General features: G+C 52.5%; 1 protein-coding gene across 2 annotated transcripts; it reads right to left on the bottom strand.

Annotated features, from left to right (window-relative positions):
• Positions 1-2312: 2312 nt before the first annotated feature.
• LOC148654258 (uncharacterized) lies at positions 2313-21177 on the bottom strand. 2 transcript variants are annotated; one of them, XM_088646140.1, is made up of 10 exons: positions 20808-21177; positions 19816-19908; positions 16712-16949; positions 16019-16311; positions 9146-14529; positions 8445-8664; positions 6914-7146; positions 6083-6358; positions 4521-4627; positions 2313-3169 (listed from the first exon to the last, which is right to left on the bottom strand). In XM_088646140.1, the coding sequence occupies exons 2-10, from the start codon at positions 19900-19902 to the stop codon at positions 2943-2945; spliced, it is 7065 nt and encodes a 2354-aa protein (XP_088502266.1). In that variant the 5' UTR covers positions 19903-19908; positions 20808-21177; the 3' UTR covers positions 2313-2942. The 2 variants fall into 2 exon arrangements, with proteins under 2 accessions (XP_088502266.1, XP_088502267.1); XM_088646141.1 differs by lacking the exons at positions 16019-16311; positions 16712-16949; positions 19816-19908; positions 20808-21177 and adding an exon at positions 15905-15924.
• Between the last annotated feature and the right edge of the window lie 1498 nt (positions 21178-22675).

Raw genomic sequence — 22675 nt, 5'->3', positions numbered from 1 at the left:
CTATGACCTTAGATGGGCCTCTTCAAGAACATGAGAGAAGCCACAACCTAGAGGACAGGAGGAGCTGGGCTCATCAAGCCAGTTTGACTACCTCTCTGATGAGGAAGCGCACAGGTGGAGAAGCCTGTTGGTCAGTTCCATGTAACTGATCTTGGTCTGTGAGCTTTCTCCAGGCTTGTCTCGATGTACTAGAGCCTCCTCAGTCGTCGTGTGAATCACGTGGTTTAGGAGCAGAGCAGGATGTAGCCATTTCTGACATCAGACAAGAGACATGAAGTTACCAAGAAGCTCATGAAAGTACAGGAACACCAGGCAGTTTGATCTAGAAATGTGAAGAGTAGAAACGACACTCGGGCACAGCTGAGTCTTCCTCTTCCTCAACACAGGCCGTTCATCATCACCATCAGCTGCAGGACTGCTCTTAATGGAGACATGACAGCTGCTCATCAAGAGAACTTTAGAATTTTCTAATACTAATTACTCATATTTCTAACAGCTGTGTACATCAGGAGATCGAGAAACCGCAGAATGAAAGTGTATTCAGAGAGTGTATTGGTGTATTGGATATCATTCATTCCACAGGCACTTTTCTGCTTGGTTCCTGACACACTTGTGAACAAGCTGAACCTGCTCTTGGCTCAGTGTTTGGAATCGGTGTCAGTGTTTAGGGGGCTTGTGACAAACTCCTCCATCCTAGGCTCTAAGGGAAAGATAAACGTGGGGTCAAACTCGAAAGTTCAATCCATGCCCTTTACTCCTGAAAGCCCCCTCTCTGTAGGGAATTACAATTTTCAAAAGTTGTGGGGGCTTAGCAACGCAGAGCTTTGGCAATCCCAGTGCAAGGTAAGAATGTTATGATGACATCACTTTCTTAATTAATTAATTAATTAATTAATTAATTAATTAACTATATTTGCAGTACGTCTTACCAGGCTGCAATCAGAGTGGAGGTGAACCATTGTGATGATGGCTTGAGCTCTGGCTCCTTATCTTTCTCAGGGAAAGAGCAGATTTCAATGTGTCCGTCTGATCAGAAAATGAAGCTCTTTTCAAAGCGCTGCTTTACAGACACCAAAATGAATGTCATGGATTTTTACAACACTTGGAAACATACGTCTGTTACAGACCAACATTATGGAGCAAAAAGAAATGAAATTCATCTTTGATTGATTAACTGTTGCAGTAGCTATAGATGAAGTCATTGCAAATTACAGTTACTAAACGTCTAGAATTGCACCACTGAAAGGTAGCTGGACAGTCACAAGAGTGATGGACACTGGTACAAATGTCTTAAAATGTGTTTGGTGGTGAAGCTGGAAGAAAGGGGCTTGGGACAGGAGCTTAGGTCCTTGGTGTTTCTTGTTTTAGACTACAGCCTGTAGAAACTGGCACTGGTTCCTCGTCAGTGTATCTCTGATGTCTGATGTCCAGGTGATACCTGTTCTGCTTCGTGTGGAAAGATGGGGTTGATGTCGCTATGAGAGGAGAGCTCAGCCCGTGCTCCTCATCTTGGCCTCAGTCCTGAAAGCACTCCTGCAGCTCTGGGCTGGTCCAGGAAGTCACACACACTCAGGCTCACAGCTTTCGTTCCTGAAGACAGTAGTGGGGTCTCCTCTCAGATACTCTCTGCTTCAACACTGAACACTATGATTATTTGCAATCTACTTTCAAATAAAAAGCCTTATTTCATATTTTGTTGATATAGTGAAAAGCAATCATCACAAATTAATCAGATTCAAATAAGGATGGAATTCAAATGTATTTCTTCTGCTAAAAATAACAGTTATAACATTGAATTCCTAATATTTTGAGAAATATACAACTATTACTGTACTGTATGCCATTGAAATGTAAACAGCTTCTACATAAATGAACTGATTATGAGCAGAAAATATCTAACTTTTTATGAGGCAAACATTTCTAATTTAAAATAACATTTAAATGCTGTTAAGTTAAATACTTGTACATGTTTTGTTTTTCCTATTTGGCTTTTTTCCTCATAAAGATTGTGTTAGCATGTCTTGTGATCGAACATACAAATAGACTTTAATGTAAAAGAGAATCAAAACAATGTAACTTTTTCATTCCTTTGCTGCACATATCAGGAATGTACAACCAGGGGTGTAACAAGTGTTCAGATATGTTACTAAACACAGAGAGGGCATCCATACAAAGAGTGTAACAGTGCTGGATGTTTCCCTTGGACAGTGAAAGTTGTTTAAAGTTTAAAGTTGTAGTTTATTAAAGCCACAAATCCTCAGTTCTGAAGAAAAATAATCGAGAATATTTAATAAAGAGACACTCTAATCAAAAAAATTTGAAAATAGTTTATTTGATCGGGCTGATTCTTCTCCATAACACTTCATGTGAAGCGCTGTGATAATAGTTCAAACAATAAAATAAAAGGGTGAAATTCAGGTTAAAATCAATCATCTTAGAACAACCAACTTCAAAAGAAAGACTGAATACAAATAAATCTTGAAGACTGAATACATATCTTCTGCTACAACAATGAAACATTTAATTCCTAGACAGTTCTGAGTAATACGTAATTAATATATAGAATAATTCATATGAAATTTAAAAAGTCAACATCTTTTACATGTTATTTAATGATCAGTAGAAAAAAATCTAACTTCTGTAATGAAGCAAACATCTGAAATTCAGAAGACTTTAATTGTTGTTAAATTAAGGATGTTGATGTTTTGTTTTTCCCAATAAAAATGTTTAAGCGTCTCCTGTGATCAAAATGTCAGAAGAATTGTAACGTACAGGTGTGTGACAAATCAAATCTCAAATTCATTGCTTTCCTGTTCAAATCAGGAATGCACCACATTGTCATTTACAAGGTTACAGTTTTTCTTGTATCTTCAGGTTTTAGGACGCCCTGTCTCTAATTCACTGGCCAGTCCTGACCTTCTCAGTATGTTTGTGACTATTTCTCATTTTTTAAGAAGGTCCAGTATTGCTTTATACTCTTCAGTATTTTTATCCAAATACGTCCCTGCTTTCACCCACTGTAAGAGATGATCGCACTGGTCCTTGTTGATGATCTGGAAGCGAGTACAATATTCTTTCACAAGTCTGGAGAGTCCAGCCTCGTAATAAGATTTAGTTGCCTCCACAGATAAATGATGCCTTTGTTCCTTCATTTCTTTGAGCCTTAACCCTGAAAGAAGGAAAAAGGTTCAGGTAGAAATTAAGATGCTTCGGTGGGGGAACACTGTAGAAAAGCAGAAGCTACTTTCTCTTCTGTGAACTCACAGCAGCCCCTTGACCTGCAGGACAATGATTTTTCAGCTTGTTTCACTCTGAAAAACGCAGTTGAGTGCCTGAGCCTGTCAGCCTTGGTTCAGCCCAGCGACTCCGGTCGTGATTCTGTGGCTGACTGTGAGCTGATGCAAATTTGAATGAGGCATATTGGAGCACTCGATGGGCTCTTAGTTCTTAATTAATTCATCTCTTCCTTGATTTTCTATACATACTGCAAATGCAAGAGAAGCAGGTTAATACAATGTTACACAGATAATTCATTGAGAAATCAGTTCAGTTGAATGAACAACGGGGGCAGATAGAGGGATATGAGCCACGCACAACAGCTTGAGTGTGAAACGGTCAGAGAGCACCGGATTCCCCCCTCTGGACAGGACGTCCCAGTTGCTATGTCCCTCCCACCCCAGCAACACTTGTACAGCTGTGTGGACTGGAGCAGCTGGGGTACAGTAGCTTGATCATTCCCAGAGCATCTCATTCCTTGCCCTCGGGGTAGGGCTTGATGAGCACCAGGGGTGGGGTTAGGGCCCGAGCTCCCCTTAAGCTCTGTACCGGTCCGAGCAGCACTGCGGACCTCCCTTCGGTTTGTGAAGGTCTGATCCGAGCGCAGAGAGAGCCCTGTGAGCAGGACGAGAGCCCACGTGAAGCTCACACAAAACCTTCGGGCACAGAGGAAGAGTACAGCTGGCTGTCGGATCTCAGCCATGTGACATCAGGCTCATCGAGTGCAAGATTCCTGACTGATCCAGGGAGTGACGCTGACCCTGCGTGTCAGGTCCCGTTTCAGATCCCGTTTCAGTGAAGTGATATTTTTATCACTCTAGTGCAGTTGTTCAGGGCGCCACTAGCCCTGCCTCTGTATCGGGGGTGTCCAACCAGGCTGGGGACAGACACAGCCCTCTCCTCTCCAGCGCAGGTCGGGGAGACGAGACTCTCGATCAAGCTGGCCTCTGGAGGACTTTGAGCTCCTCTCTGATCCCAGCGGGACTGCGGCCAGGCCCTGACGAGTGGGGCAGTGGCCTGGAGGCCATGCAGGCTGCCCTGGAGCTGGAGAAGAAGGTCAACCAGGCCCTGCTGGAGCTGCACAAGCTGGCCTCCGACAAGGTGGACCCCCATGTGAGTGTCCTGCTCCTGTCTCTGGGTGGGCGCGGTCAGGAGCCAGTGTCCAGTGGGCTGGGTCAGTCCTGCTCACCCCCTCCCCCCCCCCCCCCCCAGCAGGAGGAAGACAGAAGGAAACAGAGGAATACCTGCTTGCTGTCTGAGGTCTTGGGAGGATATGGGATGGGCTGTGATGAAAGACAACTTCAGCAATTTCACAACATCTCCACTCAGAAGGGTCTGTAGCAGCAGATCTCTGTTAACAGCGCATAATAATAATCAATTAGATCTTTGACTTTACTGACACATTTCTCCTTTCTTTTCATGTGAGCGATAACATGTCTTCAAACCCGCATTAATGAGAAACAGCGTTATGTTGCTGAATTGATTTACTTAACATTATTTTTGGATGTAAAGAGCTCTAAATAAAATTAAAAGGCATAAATGACAAATAGGGGTAAGGTGATGCTGAGAAGCATGTCAGAAGTAGAAATAAACCATCATCTGTCAGAAATAAACCATTATCTGTCCGCCTAGTGATGGTACTCCAGTCAAAGTGGTATAAGTAAGTAATTTCATCCCTGGGTGGTGTATGGCAGTGATGCCTGGAGCTGTGAGATAGAGACACGCTGCCCCTTGTGGAAGACTGAGAGAGACGAGCTCTTCACAAGGGTCAGGACTGTGACTGTGTGCAGGAGAGGCACCCGAGACAGCTGACTCTCCGCAGCTGAAGCCTGTGCTGTAGACCCCGAGTGTTTTCTCCCAGAGGGATCAAGCAGATTGTGTGTGTTTGACTGGCTTGTGCCTGGGGGTGTCCCGTGCCCCGTGTGTTTCTGTGATGTGCTAACGTCTCGCCTACAGGTACTGTACACAAGGGAAAGTGTAACTGCAGTCGAGTGGCTCCACAGCCGAAACGTTGTGTTTCTTCTCTTTACGTGTTCCTATACATGTTGAGTGCCGGAGGAAACCCTGACTCTGTGCTCTACTCCCCTCCAGCTGCTTGACTAGAGATCTCTGTCTCCTAACCTGAGTGAAGACCCAGTTTTCTTCGACAGTGATTATTCGGGGGCTGACTGCTCCAGGCCAGTATAATTCAAGCGTCATGCTAATTATTTGCTTATGATCCGAACGTTAGTCGAGGGTTTTATGTAAACAGCTGTGTGAGAGGAAGTCAGATTGTCATCTTGCACTTCTCCTCTCTTATGAGGAAATAATCTCCTGACGCCCACGTCTCTGGGCACCTTTTCTCACACCCCTCTCCCCACCCCACCTGCACCCCTGCTGCAGCCCCCTGACTCATTCCTCAGCTCCTTGACCAGCTCAATTCCCCGGCCAGGCAAGCTACCCGCCCCTTCTTGTTCACCGACTGGTGTCGCCGCTGCTGGAATTTGCTGGAATGTGTCTGAGACACTGAAACAGTGATTCTCCCGATGTCAGAGCGACCACGAAGGGCTTAACCTGCACTCCCTGGACTCTCTGCTGCCCCCGGTGGTCCCCACCCCACCTGCACCCTCGCTGCAGCTCCCTGACTCATTCCTCAGCTCCTTGACCAGCTCAATTCCTCGGCCAGGTAAGCTACTGCCAGACCATGAAGAGCCCCGGCCCTGCTTGTTCACCGACTGGTGTCGCCGCTGCTGGAATTTGCTGGAATGTGTCTGAGACTGAAACAGTGATTCTCCCGATGTCACAGAGCGACCACGAAGGGCTTAACCTGCACTCCCTGGACTCTCTGCTGCCCCCGGTGGTCAGCGCGGCGCCGCGGTCCTGGCGGAGCACGTTCACGCACAGCAGGCCGCCCCCGCCGGCGTCCTGCTCGGCGCCCGTCAGCGCCGCGTGCAGCCTGGGGCTCCTCCGCCGCAGCTCCGCGCTCGCCCGCCGGCTGTCCCGCACCGCGGCCAGCGCCTTCTGGAACACGTCCCGGGCCGGAACGTGGTCGGGCTCGGTCACGTGCGCGGAGAGGCCCTCGCCCGCGTTCAAGCCGCGCAGCCTTGCGGGGGAGGAAGAGCAGGACAGGGGAGGGGGGATCAGACCGCGTCGGAATGGCGCTGGCAGCCGGGACCCCAGACCGCTCCAGGGAGGCTGTCCTGTCACACCACACCCAGCTCCGGGAGAGAGTGGAGGGGTGAGTGAGCGGGTGAGTGAGTGGGTGGTTGGGTGAATGAGATCAGATCAGATCACTCTATTGACCAGATACAGTGTCTTGCATGAGGAATGTGTCTTCTCTCAGACCCCAGCTCGCTCTCCAGGAGACACACACACAGGGAGAGAAGCTGGGGGTCAGAGCGCAGGGTCAGACGTTTATACGGCGCCCCTGGAGCAGCTGGGGTTCAGGGCCTTGCTCAGGGGCCCAACAGAGTAGGATTCCTCTGCCGGCCGCGGGATTTGAACCGGCAACCTCCCAGCCACAGGCGCCGATCCTGAGCCACAGAGCCTCCATGCTGAAACTGCTGACCACTGCGTCGCCGCGCCCCCCCCAGCAGCACTACGGATGGTGAGTATTAAAGATCCAAAGTCAATCAAAAGAGAAGAGAAGATCCATCACCTTTTACAGGGGCCCGTAGCTCCCAGGTTGTACAGAAGGGCGGCGGACCGCTCGTAGGAGTCGTGCGTCTCCAGGGTCTGGCGCAGACGCTCGGCCCACTCCGCCGCCCCCCTGCTCGCCTTCCTCTTCACGCCGCCCCCCACGACGGCGTACTTCCCTGCCTGGCTGCCGCTCCTCTCCAATCCCATCTGGAGCTTCACCGCCTCGGAGTAGCTCTCCAGGTGCGCGAGGACCTAGCGGGGGGCGAGATCGGGCGGCCGCGATCAGCGGGCTTCGCGTTGCACCGAACATTGTCCCTGCGCGAAGGGGCCCGCGGCGCCTCGTCAGAGGAAGACCAGCCTTCCTTACGGTGAGGAAGTAATATTAATAATAATAATAATAATAATAATAATAATAAACTTTATTTCATATAGCGCCTTTAAAGGTGGCTTCTCAAAGCGCTTTACAGGATGACAATAACAATAAATAAGAAGACTACAACAACAAATAAGAAGATTTCACAAGATAGGACACAATTATAATTACAACAATACAACAATAACAATAGAGGAGACCGTGGAAGATGGTATTTAGAAGAGCAGAGGGGTGAAGAATGGAACAGTTCAGTAAAGGCTTTTCTGAAGAAGAGGGTTTGAGTCTGGATTTGAAGGGGTTTAGAGAAGGTGACGCTCTGATATCCTTGGGCAAAGAGCTCCAGAGCTTTGGGGCATAACAGGAGAAGGCCCTGTCGCCCATACAATGTAGACGGGCTTGGGGGACAGTAAGGAGGGCAGAATTTGAAGAGCGGAGGTTGCGAGGTGGGGAGTAGGGCGATAAAAGTTCAGACAGGTATTGAGGTGCCAAGCCATGTAGAGCCTTATAGGTGAGCGTGAGGATTTTAAAGTCTACGCGGAATTTGACCGGAAGCCAGTGCAAGGAAGTGGCGTGGACAGACGTCCTCAAAGAGACCTGTGCGCTGTTCGACCCCAGACAGCTGCAGAAGAGCCCGCGGCCTGGCTGCCGAGCTCCCCAGAGCAGATGGAAAGGACTGTCCGCGTTCCTCTGAAAAAAAGCCCCTTCTGGCTGGCGTAGGCGTTGGCGTACGACTGCCGAGCAAGGACCGCGCTTCCATCGCGAGCCCTGAGACACGTCTGACCCTGCCTGCCCGTGGCGCGGCGTCTGGGACAGGTTTACCGCTGACACACGCGCGTGTGGGAGTCCCGCCTGCGCCGCCGGCTGGGTGGATCGGAGCAGGAGAGCAGGACTTCGTCCGCCTGCAGGTGCTGTATCAGCTGATGACCTGAGGAAATAACCACTGGCCGTGTCGCCGGGACTGCGGCTTGTGGGCTCGGATCCTGGGTTTCACCCTGAAACAAGCTGGGAAAGTGGGTCTCCGAGGGGCCCTTGGCAGTGAGGGTCTGTTCATTTAGCGCTGGTTAAATACCTGTTGTGTTCCCACCCACAGGAACAGCCAAAGCAGAATCTAAATCTGTCACCCAAAATCCAAACCGAGGAGGGAGAGTTGAGGACAGACACAAAGTGCACACTCTACCTCGTCCCTGACCGCAGTCCGGAGGGTCTCCGCCGCTGTCCGGGCCTCGTCGCCCTGCTGGCCCGTGGTGGCCTGAGCGATGGCATGATAGAAGCCGTTCCGGTCCTCCGACTTCACCGGGACGACGGCGCCGTCTGGGCCCACGAGGTCGAAGTGACCGCGGTAAGGGGCCTCTCCTCCCCGGATCCCATCTCCGAGCGCGGCAAGCGGCCCCCTCCCACTGAAACCGAGACATTTGAATGGCACCCGTCCAGCGCATCGTAACCCGCGGCGGCGTGCAGATTAAAATGAAAAGTTACGACAGTCAAAGACCAGGGGCCTTGCGTTTGCTGGCCTCACCTAAGAAACGTTTCCAAACTTTTTAAATTAAAACCAACGAGCGGAAGTGCTCTAAAATGAGGTACAGTACGCCCCGCAGCGGGCCAGCAGGAGTGGGGTGAAAATGGACACTGTGGGCTTCTAGAGGTACTGTACCGTGCTGCTATGCCTCCTGATCCAGTGTAAGACCCGCCGCATTTAATCTGCTGAGTCCGCTTGCTTCCCATCGAAGCAGAAGTGAGAGAGAAAAGAAAATCTACCGCCTACGAATCGACTTCCTATTTGTCAGATTCCCTGCCTGAATTCTCCCTGTGCTGGGGCTGTGGGAGCTGCTGGGCCCCTTGAGTCCGGAGGACCGTCCGAGAGCCGCTCGGTACCCGTACCTTTCCTCCTGCTGCGGCGCCCTCGTCAGCCTCAGCGTGATGTCCCCGGCGGTGCCGTCCCGCCCGCGGAAGTGCTCCACGGACCTCTGCTTCCCCTCCTCGTCCACCACGACGATCCGGACGCCTCTGCCGCCGATGATGTCGCCGGAGGTCAGGACCCGGACGTCCAGGGCGGTGGCCGGCCGGCGGACGTCGCTGATCCTCTCCGCGTACGCCGCGAGCTCCCGCCGGTCGGCCTCAGACAGGCCCGGCCTTCTCGTGTCCCGGGGGTGCTCCTGCTCGTCAAAGAAGCGCTGGGTTTGGTGCCTCCCGAGAAGGTTGCTGGTGGCAGTCCCCACAGTCCTGTTTAGTTTTTTCTGGAAGGTACTCGTCACCATGGATGTCAGGTGACCGATGCAGGTTTGTAGAAATTCATCTGACATTTGCTCCGATATAAAACCGAGAAATTCCTCCTGGAGCTGACCAACATCTCGAAGTCCTGCCATTTCCTCCATCTTGTGATCACGACATTGTTTCTCTGGTTCCAGGCTGTCCTCCATGTTATTAATAAATCTTCCCACAAATTTGTTGATCATTGATTCGGTGGGAATGCTTTTTAACATTTGAATGAAATCTGAAGAAAATTGCTGAATTTTCATACTCATCTTGAAGGTCTTTTGTAAGGCACCTGAGACTCCGGCTTTCTTCATCAGATCCGTGATTTTGTCTTGCACTTCTGAGACCCGTTTGAGGACCCCTTCGAGCTCGCTGGTATATTTGAGGTCATCAAAGGTCGAGAGCAAGCAGTCTGAAAGCAAGTGCTTCATAGTTTTTTGGAGCTGATCTGGGATTTTGGCAGCGTTGGGATCACTCAGTGAGGTGCCGCTTGGGACGCCATTCGTGACAATGAATTTAGTGAGATACTGACGCAGATGTTCATTACTTTTCACATTAGAGGTTACTGAATCCTTGAAGGCATCTGATAGGATTTTCTGAAAGATTTCGTTTAGACCTTGATCAATGGCGTAGTCCAAGGCAGTGATGACTCCCTGTTTTGCTATTTCCTGAACAGTGTACTTGGCCACATGCTTGACGCTGGTGGTGACTGAATCTGAGGAGACGTTCTTCCATGAATTCTCCAGCATTTCTGTGGACAGAGCCGAAAACGCTGTTTTGGCGTTTCCCTTCAGCGCCGAAAAAGTGCTTTTTCCCGCGCGAAAGATGTCATCAAACACGGATGAAAAAGATTTCGCTCCTGTCACAAGCGCTCTGGTGGTTTTGTACACGGAGGACACAATATTCTTGATCGTGCTGAATCCGGCTGTGACTAACGAAATCCCAAGACTGATGGATTTGGAAATTGCCCATTCTTTCCAATCGAACTTACCTTCGATCATCCCTTGGACCCCCTGGATCAGGTCCGACACCCCCTCTGAAATGATCCCCAGCCCCACCTGGCTCGCTGTCCCAAAGGACAAGACACAGACCAGAGCCCCCAGAAATATCTGGCACACGCCGAGCAGGGCGCAGATGAGCGCGTCGATGCAAAACCTGGGCTTTTTCTTGACCTCGAAAACGATACAGAGGCCGTACTCGTAAAGAGCCATGAGCTCCGTCATCACAATGTAGCTCTTCATTCCCGAGAGAGAGTACACAGAGGCCTCTTCTGCTATTGCATCATCCTTGCTCTCTTGCAGGCTCTTCAGCTTCTCCGTGGCCTTTGTTATGTACTCCTTCCAGTTTTTCATTAAGCTTAACCGCGCCTCCATCTGTCCTTGGAAATTGGTGCCTCCTGTGCGATGGGGCTTGAACTTCGCTGCGCAGGAGATATTGCAAGAGGCCACCGTGTTGGTGGTTTCCAGCACGTAGATGTCAACAGCTTTTTTTGCTTCATTCAGGAGGTCTATTGCTTTTCCTTTGTAGCCATCTTTCTGCATATTGATTGTAATATAAGCCTGGTTGTACAGTGACACGGCTCTGTATGCTCCTTCAGCCTCTATCGCTCTTTGCCAGCAGGATAGAGCACCGTAGTCGTGACTTTTCTTCCTCGAGTGCAGGTCCATTCTGCTCACTGCCTGTTTGATGTGATCGTAGAAGTTCGTGCTGCTGCCCCTCAGGAGGTGCTCAGCCGTGCGCTGGAGCATGCTGCAGAGGTCTGACCTCAAGACGCCGACGTCCAGGTGCTCGTTTATTTCCTGTTCGTGCAGGAGGAGCCAAAGCGCCCAGGACTCCTTCAGGGCGTTGAGGGCAGGGAGGTAATCGAATTTCTCCACGGGGCCCTCAAAATATTTCAGATCCTTCACTTCAAGGGGACTCTTCCTCTGTTCTTCAGGGTAGTTGCCCTCGAAATCACGGAGCTTCTCGCAAAAGCAGGTGAAAAGCTCCGCCCTCATCCGGATCTCCAACAGCTCATCGTTCTCCATGTCGGCTATGCGCCTGACTTCGTAGTCCTCCCTCAGGCGCCTCATGGCTTCGATCGGCTGGCCCCGGTAGGCCGGCGCCAGGGCTTCACGGTTCAGGACCATCTGCACCATGCCCGGGTTCCCCTTCCGGGCAGTACGGCCGAACACCTGCTTCTCCACACGCCGGCTGCCTGGAAAGTGCGTCAGGAAGACGCAGAGGCCTCCTCTTCTGTTGACTTCTTCGTCCACTTTTATGTCCGTCCCCCTTCCTCCGAGATTTGTCGCGATGATGACCTTCCCCCCTGTAAACTCGCCCGTCTCCACCTTGTGCTTTCCGCTGATCGTGTACATGATGACCTGGCTCTGAACGCAGGCTCCTGGGGCTGTCATCTTCTGCTGGAGCTCCTCTGCCGTCCTCACGTCTTCGCAGATCACCAGGGCGACCTGGCCCCGTCCTGTGACCGTCCGGACGCGCTCGCAGATCGTCTGTATCCACTGGTCCTGACCTCCGCTCACCTGGACTGCCGGCAGCTCCACAACCTTCTTCCGCCTGTGAGCTGGGATCACGTAGCTTCTCGCTTTATAGTGATGTTCTAGAAACTCAACGTCCGCTTCGCCGCCTAGAGTTCCAGTGACGCCGAATATGCCTTTCCCCGTGAGATATTTCTGAAAGTAATGAAAGTTGGAGAGATAGTTCGTGACATTTGACAGTGGCGTCACTGCCAGCTGGTGCTTCATTTCCAGGAACTGCTGCAGCCCGTCTCCCCATCGCTTGTTCTTCTCCAGGACACCACTGGCCTTGAAGTCTACAGGTATGATGGCCTGGTACTGGTGCCTCTCGGATTCTGTGACTGATTCTGCATCTGCAGATGCGTAGTCAATCATGTATTCACGGTCTTGTGTCATCGTGATGGCTCTGAGTCCATTCTCCACGAAGACTGCTAATCTCTTGTTGACATAGTCCCTCAGGAAAACAGGGAGGACAATGGTGTCTTTTGGAATTTTGTCCGAGTCTTTAATGTTATCAGTGTATTTAATTCTTGAATCTAAAATGGAAACGGTAGTGTCGATGATCTGTTGCTGGGGCACCAGTTCACACGCGCGCCCGTTTTCCAGAAGGAGCATCCTGACGTTAACCTTACAGTTTGGATTGTGCTCACCATACCTCACTGCTTTGCCACGTGTGAGGGAGTAGCACTGGAAGGCGAGAGTGCTTTCCAGCACCTCCTCGAACACCGTCAGTAAGTCGCGCTGTTCGGCAACTCCGATTTTGCTCATGATGACCTGAAGAATCTTCCAGCTCTGGTCTTCAAGTTCCACTGGCGCATTCTCCTGTCCTGCCTCAGTCTTGACCGCCTGTATTCTTTCTACGTCTTCCTCTGTGAAAAAGCCTAACTGCAAAGCAGGTTTTAAAATGTCGACGGGGGAGAAGTTCTCCTTTCCTTCTGAGCCCATCACCGCGGCGAAGGCAGCCTCATGGAAGAGCTGGATCCTCGCCCACAGAATCTCTCCCGTCTCCTCCACTTCCACGGGCTGGAACGTACAGATCATCGACCAGAGGCCAGCCAGGACTTGCTCGAGGTGTCGCAGGCCACTTGCTTCATGGGAAAGGAATGTCACCTGGACGCCGTTGTCTAGGGTCATGTAGTCCACCTCATCGACGATAACCAGGTCATATCCTCGGTCCCCACGGGTTCTGGTCTTTTCAAACTCTTGTTTTAGGACATCGGCAGCAAAATTCCCTACAGTTCCATAAACAATGTTTTTATCGTAGGCTTCTCTTACACTTTCGTCTCGTTTTTTGGCGTCCTTACAGGAGTTCAGGTTTGGTGGAGGAACCACTGAAGAACAAAGGCCAAACTTCTCGAAGAGCTTGCTCCATTCTTCTTGGTCACGACGGGCGAGCACGGGAGAACTCGTCACGATGTCGACCTTTGTCCCCCGGATCGCCTGGATTGTGGCAAACATGGCCAGGATACACGACTTGCCTTCCCCGGTGCCGATCTCAAGAAGACATCCGGGGGTGTCCGGGGACCTTCCCGAAAGAAGGAACATTAGCAACGCGGCCAGCTGAGTGGTCCTGGGAAAATAGCCTTCAATTTTCTTATCGGGTTTCATGATAGTTGAGCAGTCCTGGACGCCAATGCACAGCCCGATCAAGACCTTGGTGAGGACTTCCTGGTCGGGATTGATCCAGTCCAGGGACTGTATCATGCTGATGCCATCTTTGATCATCTCATCATCGAGGTCAACAAATTTGAATTTTGGAAGCTCGTCTCTCACTTTGCGTAAAACGTCCTCGATGATGGAAAGAGTTTCCTCTGGATAGTGGTTTGCGCGCATTTCATTCAGAACGGTTTCTAGGTCTTTGTCCTCTTCCAGTTCAGCGGATTGTTGCAGAACCTCCACAGGTTCTTCATCTTTAAGGGCAAGGAAAGCAGTAAGCATGTCAAAGCCGTATGTCTGAACTGTGTGAAGAACCGATTCCATTTGCTCCTGAGGGAGGTGAAGGGCTCCACGAATGAAGAAGACTATTTCCACAGGCGTCCAGAGTTTGTTGAACAATATCTGGCACAGGAGCTCCTTGCATGCATTTGAAAGCTCAGCAAACACATCAAGAACACTCAGCAGTAGGTGTCCTGCTAAAGTTGCATTTGTTGTGTAAATTTTAGTGAGGAGATGCAGGAGAAACCCATATTTCTCATCACAGTTGGCTTGGCTCTGCAGTTTGGTCAGAGTATCTGGAGCGTCTTCAAGAGCTAACTGGACTATTCCTTCGAGAACGCCGAACTTCTCTGTCAGGGAGAGTTGTTCATAGTTGATGGCACTGTCAAATGTAAACTGAGACCAAACCGTTAAGTCGTGCTCTTCGCAGAACTGGGCTGTAAGGTGATTTTGTAGGTTTTTCATCCGATCTTCAATTGTTGAAGACAGCAGGCTCTGGTCTTCTTTAATTTCATACTTAAAAAGGAGGTTGTTGAATTTTTCCTCAACTTCCCTGAGCTGTGAAAGCAACAGAAAATCCGTAACTAGGAGAAACGATCTAGAGGAGCACAGTAAGGCCACGCTGGTGATTAAGACTCACGCTGACCGCGGCGGCGAGCGCTCGGGGGGGGGGCTTGGCAGGGGGGCTCGGCGGGGGGGGGCTCACGCTGACTGCGGCGGCGAGCACTCGGGGGGGCTCACCTCGTCCACACTGACTGCGGCGGCGAGCACTCGGGGGGGCTCACCTCGTCCACACTGACTGCGGCGGCGAGCACTCGGGGGGGCTCACCTCGTCCACACTGACTGCGGCGGCGAGCACTCGGGGGGGGGCTTGGCGGGGGGGGGGCTCACGCTGACTGCCGTGGCGAGCGCTTGGGGGGGGCTCACCTCGTCCACACTGACCCCCGTGGCGAGCGCTCGGGGGGGCTCACCTCGTCCACACTGACCCCCGTGGCGAGCGCTCGGGGGGGCTCACCTCGTCCACACTGACCCCCGTGGCGAGCGCTCGGGGGGGGGGGGCTCACCTCGTCCACACTGACCCCCGTGGCGAGCGCTCGGGGGGGCTCACCTCGTCCACACTGACCCCCGTGGCGAGCGCTCGGGGGGGGGGGCTCACCTCGTCCACACTGACCCCCGTGGCGAGCGCTCGGGGGGGGGGCTCACCTCGTCCACACTGACCGCAGTGGCGAGCGCTCGGGGGGGGGCTCACCTCGTCCACACTGACCCCCGTGGCGAGCGCTCGGGGGGGCTCACCTCGTCCACACTGACCCCCGTGGCGAGCGCTCGGGGGGGGGGGCTCACCTCGTCCACACTGACCGCAGTGGCGAGCACTCGGGGGGGGGCTCACCTCGTCCACACTGACCGCAGTGGCGAGCGCTCGGGGGGGGGCTCACCTTGTCCACACTGACCGCAGTGGCGAGCACTCGGGGGGGGGCTCACCTCGTCCACACTGACCGCAGTGGCGAGCGCTCGGGGGGGGGCTCACCTTGTCCACACTGACCGCAGTGGCGAGCACTCGGGGGGGGGCTCACCTCGTCCACACTGACCGCAGTGGCGAGCGCTCGGGGGGGGGCTCACCTCGTCCACACTGACCCCCGTGGCGAGCGTTCGGGGGGGCTCACGCTGACCGCGGTGGCGAGCGCTCGGGGGGGGGGGCTCACCTCGTCCACACTGACCCCCGTGGCGAGCGCTCGGGGGGGGGGGGCTCACCTCGTCCACACTGACCCCCGTGGCGAGCGCTCGGGGGGGCTCACCTCGTCCACACTGACCCCCGTGGCGAGCGCTCGGGGGGGGGGGCTCACCTCGTCCACACTGACCCCCGTGGCGAGCGCTCGGGGGGGCTCACCTCGTCCACACTGACCCCCGTGGCGAGCGCTCGGGGGGGGGGGCTCACCTCGTCCACGCTGACCGCAGCGGCGAGCGCTCGGGGGGGCTCACGCTGACCGCGGAGGCGAGCACTCGGGGGGGCTCACGCTGACCGCGGAGGCGAGCGTTCGGGGGGGCTCACCTCGTCCACGCTGATGGCCGCGGCGTCGTCCTCCACCAGCTGTCGCAGGACGTGCTCGCGCCGGTGGTGGCGCTCCCGGCCCGCGAAGCTCCTCCTCAGCCTCAGCCGCTCCGAGGCCCGCGCCAGCCTGCGCCGGCTCTCCTCGCGCTCCCGGGACAGCTCCTCCTGGATCCGCCGCTCCCGCTCCAGGCGCTCCTGCCGGCGCCGCTCCTCCTGCTCCTCCTGCTCCCGCCGCCGGCGCCGCTCCTGCTCCTCCCGCTGCTGCTGCTGCCGCCGGGACTCCTCCAGGAACCCTGCCGGGAGGCGGGGGTCAGGGGCGGCTCGGGGGAGCCCCAGCGCCCCCACCCTGGCAGATCAACGGCCCCCACCCCTCCTCTAACACAGGGGCGCGGCTCTGTCCCAGCAGGCCATGGGCACAAGGCAGGGGGCCCCCCCCGGACCAAGCGTCACCCCCACATCACGTCTGAAACGCAGAGCCCAGTTCCGCCTGTATCCGGGTGTGCGATGGCACCTCTGGGCCCCCGGGGGCCTTGCGCCCCGCGGCCGGCCCCCACCGGGGCGGGTCCGCCGAGTCCCCTCCCCCCCGGACCAAGCGTCACCCCCACATCACGTCTGAAACGCAGAGCCCAGTTCCGCCTGTATCCGGGTGTGCGATGGCACCTCCGGGCCCCCGGGTCCGCCGAGGGGACTCACCCCTGTTCTCGCACGAGGGCCTGTCGCCGCCCCTGTCGCACACCAGCTCCGCCCGCGTGCGGCTGTGGCACTCCTGGATGGTGAAGGTGGGCCTGTCGATGCCATTGTAGAAGCGCACCATGTCGCAGGAGCTCAGGCACTCGCTCGCGCTGCAGGAGCCATACTTCACGTACAGGTAGCTGAGGATCTCTCTCTGCTCGTGCGTTCTGCTCTGGAAGCCATAGAGCGTGCCACACCCCTGGAGAGAGACAGGAGGACATGCTTGAACCCACTCAGTCACCCACCCAACCAGCCATCATCCCGCCGTCCATCACCCATCATCCATCATCCACCATCCACCATCCACCATCCATCATCCATCATCCACCATCCACCATCCACCATCCATCATCCATCATCCATCATCCATCATCCACCATCCACCATCCATCATCCACCATCCACCATCCACCATCCACCATCCACCATCCACCATCCACCATCCACCATCCACCATCCATCATCCATCATCCATCATCCATCATCCACCATCCACCATCCACCATCCACCATCCATCATCCATCATCCACCATCCACCATCCACCATCCACCATCCACCATCCACCATCCACCATCCATCATCCATCATCCATCATCCATCATCCATCATCCACCATCCACCATCCACCATCCACCATCCATCATCCATCATCCACCATCCACTCATCCATCATCCACCATCCACTCATCCACTCATCCATCAACCACTCATCCACCCATCATCCATCATCCACTCATCCACTCATCCACCCATCCATTCATCCACTCATCCATTCATCCACTCATCCATTCATTCACCCACCCAACCAGCCATCATCCCGCCATCCATCATCCATCATCCACCATCCACCATCCATCATCCATCATCCATCATCCATCATCCACCATCCATCATCCATCATCCACCATCCACTCATCCATCATCCACCATCCACTCATCCACTCATCCATCAACCACTCATCCACCCATCATCCATCATCCACTCATCCACTCATCCACCCATCCATTCATCCACTCATCCATTCATCCACTCATCCATTCATTCACCCACCCAACCAGCCATCATCCCGCCATCCATCATCCACCATCCATCATCCATCATCCATCATCCATCATCCACCATCCATCATCCATCATCCACCATCCACCATCCACCATCCACCATCCATCATCCATCATCCACCATCCATCATCCACCATCCACTCATCCACTCATCCATCAACCACTCATCCACCCATCATCCATCATCCACTCATCCACTCATCCACCCATCCATTCATCCACTCATCCATTCATCCACTCATCCATTCATTCACCCACCCAACCAGCCATCATCCCGCCATCCATCATCCATCATCCATCATCCACTCATCCATCATCCATCGTCCATCGTCTACTCATCCATCATCCATCGTCCATCGTCTACTCATCCACTCATCCATCATGCATCATCCACTCATCCATCATCCACCATCCATCATCCATCATCCATCATCCACTCATCCACTCATCCACTCAGTCACCCACCCAACCAGCCATCATCCCGCCGTCCATCACCCATCATCCATCATCCACTCATCCATCATCCACTCATCCATTCATCCACTCATCCATCATCCACTCATCCACTCATCCATCATCCACTCATTCATTCATCCATTCATCCATCATCCGCTCATCCATTCATCCACTCATCCATCATCCACTCATTCATTCATCCATTCATCCATCATCCGCTCATCCATTCATCCACTCATTCACCCACCCAACCAGCCATCATCCCACCATCCATCATCCATCATCCATCATCCACTCATCCATCATCCACTCATCCACTCATCCATCATCCATCATCCACTCATCCATTCATCCACTCATCCACTCATTCACCCACCCAACCAGCCATCATCCCGCCATCCATCATCCATCATCCACTCATCCATCATCCATCACCCATCATCCATTCATTCACCCACCCAACCAGCCATCATCCCACCATCCATCATCCACTCATCCACTCATCCATCATCCACTCATCCACTCATCCATTCATCCATCATCCCACCATCCATCATCCACTCATCCATCAACCATCATCCACTCATCCATTCATTCACCCACCCAACCAGCCATCATCCCACCATCCATCATCCACTCATCCATCATCCACTCATCCAATCATCCATTCTACCACTCACCCACCTACCCAACCAGCCATCATCCTATCATCCATCATCCATCATCCATTCATCCATCATCCATCATCCATCATCCCCCAATCCATTCATCCACTTACTGTATTCACTTATCCATTCATCAGTTCGTTCACCCATCCTCTTATTGACTCATCCCTCATTCATCCACTCATCCGCGGATCGTCCGTCTATCTGCTGTCTAAAGCTGTGTCCAGTACAGAGTCGTGGGGCAGCTGGAGCCTGCCCCAGCCTGCGAGGGGCGCCAGCCCATCCCCGGGACCCGCCTGAAGGGAGTCGCGGTCAAGAGCCGGCGAACGGGCCGCCGCTGTGACGAACACGTCGGCGGCCATCAGGACCGAGGGGGCGGGAGTTTAACACACAGCGGCACGGCGATTGGACAGACAGCCTTGTCCCTCACGCAGCAGAGCTGCCAACGACACACCCCTCCTGGACTGCAGAGCCGTTTCGCCCTCCTTGCCGTGGCCGTCACGGGTGTCGGAAGGGACGAACCGCGCAGAGCCAGGAGAGCGGAAGAGACCCTATGCGAAGCGGCGGAACGGGCGTCAGGCCGCCGACGGGGCGGCGACCTGGTGCTCGGCGGGTCTCAGGACGTCCGAACGTCAACGCCGGGCGAAGGTGAATGAGAGACCCAGAAGTATATAGCCCCAGAGAGAGAGACACCGGAAGGACAGCAAAGCACAGGAAACTAGGGGCAGGACAGAGCAGGAGCGCCCTCTGGCTGCAGAGGGGGTGACAAGGCCGAGGAGTGACTCCAGCACACACGCAGGCAGGGATGGAGCCGCTGCAGGCGTGTGCGGTCACGTGTCAGAGCCTGGGAGAGAAGAGTCCCGTGGGTGGGGTTCTCACCTTGATGCTGCTGGTGCTGCCCATGTAGGAGTAGCAGTAGGACCAGGGGTAAGGCGTGTTGTTCGTCACGGACACGCTGCCACCCATGACTCCTGAAATATGAGGTTTGACAGGATGGACACTGGAGGGGCTGCCCCACTGCAGAGCACACCCCAGGGGGTCTCCGCCCCGGCTCCTCCCGAGCTCTCCGTGACATACCGTAGCTCATCGGACCATCCCAGAACATTTTCATTTTGCAGGCTGTTCCGATCATCTCATGAACAGCGTGATCGACAGTCTCGCGGCCTGGTGCTGAGGCTGAGACTCCCGCTACGTGCGTCAGCAAAACCGAGGTTCCGGAACTGAATGTGATGTCATTCGGATTTGAAGGTTTCGCTCTGTGCTGTTATACCAGAACATTTTCCCCGCATTCGGTCTGTACCAACTGAACACAGATGTTGAACAATTTGTGCTGGCATGACAGTTTGGGCAGGAGAATTTCTTAATTACAGACACTTAATTACTTACAGTGGAAGCCCACAATGTTATACGTCGTATACTGTAAAATAACACAGTAATTAATGACAGTTGCTGGACTTACTGTATAACAAGGGTCTCAGATTCAGCTCTTAGTGACTTATTGGGACACTATTTCTTATTTTCTGTCATTTAATAAACTGCAAAATGTATTTTTTATGTTTATTAAAAAAACAACAATATAGTTACACAAAAACAAAACATTCTGAACATGTTCCAGACCCCTCTGTGTGTTCACCGTTCAACAGCAATCAGTTTCTACTAAAGCTTTTTTTTTACCCAACTGGACAGCATTTACTGTAACTCATCCTAAACTAAATGAGAGAGAAATGTTGCAAAGCTGTCCTTGAAGGATTTGGACACTAGTCGTCACCACTTACCTGTTTACAGTGCAGGAAAGAAGTGCATCGTCAGCATTAATCTCTCCGTTGTAAATGTGATCGCGAAAGACGTTCGAGAAGGTATCTGTACTCATCCAAACCTTGACTTCCAGACACGCAGACTGGCTCCTTCTCCCTCGGCCTCGTCTCGCAGAGGAGCTGAGCTGTGACTGCGGGGCTCTAGGAGTGTGTCTTTATAACCCACCGCGCCGGGTCACATGCTGAGGGGTGCGAGTTTCCGAAAGGGAACTGCTGGAAGCTGTACGTGCAGTTTGTATATGAGCACACCTCTGATCAAAACCTCAATCAACATCGAAGTGAAATCTGAACCCCGTCCCCTGAAGGAGAAAATACTCTCAATTCCTAAAGGGACGCCTGTGCACGGCAGTTAATTGAGAGAATATAACTGACAGAACGGGAAATTCTTTTTACGTTTGTGCAAGATCCCCCCCAAAAAGAAAAAAACACAGTTAATAAAGTGTGTCCAAATAGAACTGATCAAAAACACTCAAACAACCAGCCTTCTTGTGATCTGTAACACAGTGTGTTGTCAATGTGAGGATGAAACTTTCACGAAGAGCAGAGTTAGAGCAAAGCACCGCAGACAGGAGCTGTGGTACATGACCCTCGTGATACATTTGTCACATAAAGATCGTGCAGATAGACATATTTTAACAATGTCTAATTTTTTAACGACACTGTTTTACCCTCACTGTTTTTAATGCAATGAAACTCCAGGTATGTGTCCTTCCTCGTGTGTTACCGAGATATTTCATAAGTGTGTCTTGAAAAATTTTTCATTCTAATATTTGTAAACTGTGTTTGTTATACTGCATTCTATCATGGAAAGAAAAGGTAGTAATATTGTGTAAATTGTAAAAAAACGTGTTTTATTTTCCTTTTGTATCCACAAGACTTTTGGAATTTCTTTTTACTATATACCGTACCAAACAATAACAATTTCTAAAAATGTAAAGTATATGACAACACAAAAATTTGCAAAAGGTCAGGATTGAGCACAGCAGGCAGGACAGTGTGAACAGCGTTCGAGACAGAAGTTGAAAACGAGAAGTTACAACCTCCACCAGTCAACTTGTAGAGGGGAACTGGCTACAAGTACGTGACAAACACCCTCTCCCTGTCAGGAGTGTTCACACCCTGGCCACTAGGAGCTCTTTCACAAGCTGAGCTGCTCGTCTGCTCTGAACCCACAGTGAGAGATCATGTCACAGAGAGGGCTCAGTTCTGTAACACACTCAAATACCAGCACACTCAAACACAGACACACTCAAACACAGACACGCTCAAACACAGACACACTCTTACACTGATACAGACACACTCAAACACAGACACACTCAAACACAGACACACTCAAACACAGACACGCTCAAACACAGACACGCTCAAACACAAACACACTCAAACACAGACACACTCTTACACTGATACAGACACACTCAAACACAGACACACTCTTACACTGACACAGACACACTCAAACACAGACACACTCAAACACAGACACACTCAAACACAGACACGCTCAAACACAGACACGCTCAAACACAGACACACTCTTACACTGATACAGACACACTCAAACACAGACACACTCAAACACAGACACGCTCAAACACAGACACGCTCAAACACAAACACACTCAAACACAGACACACTCTTACACTGATACAGACACACTCAAACACAGACACACTCTTACACTGACACACTCAAACCCTGACACACTGATACACAGGCACACTCAAACACTGACACACTGACACATTGACACACCACCAGACTGACATAATCCTGTGTTACTCTGTCTGCAGACACTCTGTCTTGACATCATAGTCAGAAACCTGCAGGTTCTGCCCACAGACCCGGAGAGCATGTTGTTCTGGGGGCTGGAATTCTGCTGGATCTCCCTGTCCTGGGAGAGTGTTTTGGACCCTCTGTC

This window comes from Lepisosteus platostomus, chromosome 9 (genome assembly GCF_059453375.1).
Source record: "Lepisosteus platostomus isolate fLepPlt1 chromosome 9, fLepPlt1.hap1, whole genome shotgun sequence".
NCBI lineage: Eukaryota > Metazoa > Chordata > Actinopteri > Semionotiformes > Lepisosteidae > Lepisosteus > Lepisosteus platostomus.
This window is presented reverse-complemented; position numbering and strand designations above follow the sequence as displayed.

What these genes read in the sequence shown, in the direction of transcription:
- LOC148654258 (XM_088646140.1), bottom strand. Translation starts at nt 19,902, where the DNA reads ATGGGTGGCAGCGTGTCCGTGACGAACAACACGCCTTACCCCTGGTCC. An exon ending in GCAGCACCAGCAGCATCAAG is followed by an intron (nt 16,950 to 19,815) that starts GTGAGAACCCCA and finishes GTCTCTCTCCAG; the next exon opens with GGGTGTGGCACGCTCTATGG. An exon ending in AGACCTCAGACAGCAAGCAG is followed by an intron (nt 3,170 to 4,520) that starts GTATTCCTCTGT and finishes TCCTTCTTTCAG; the next exon opens with GGTTAAGGCTCAAAGAAATG.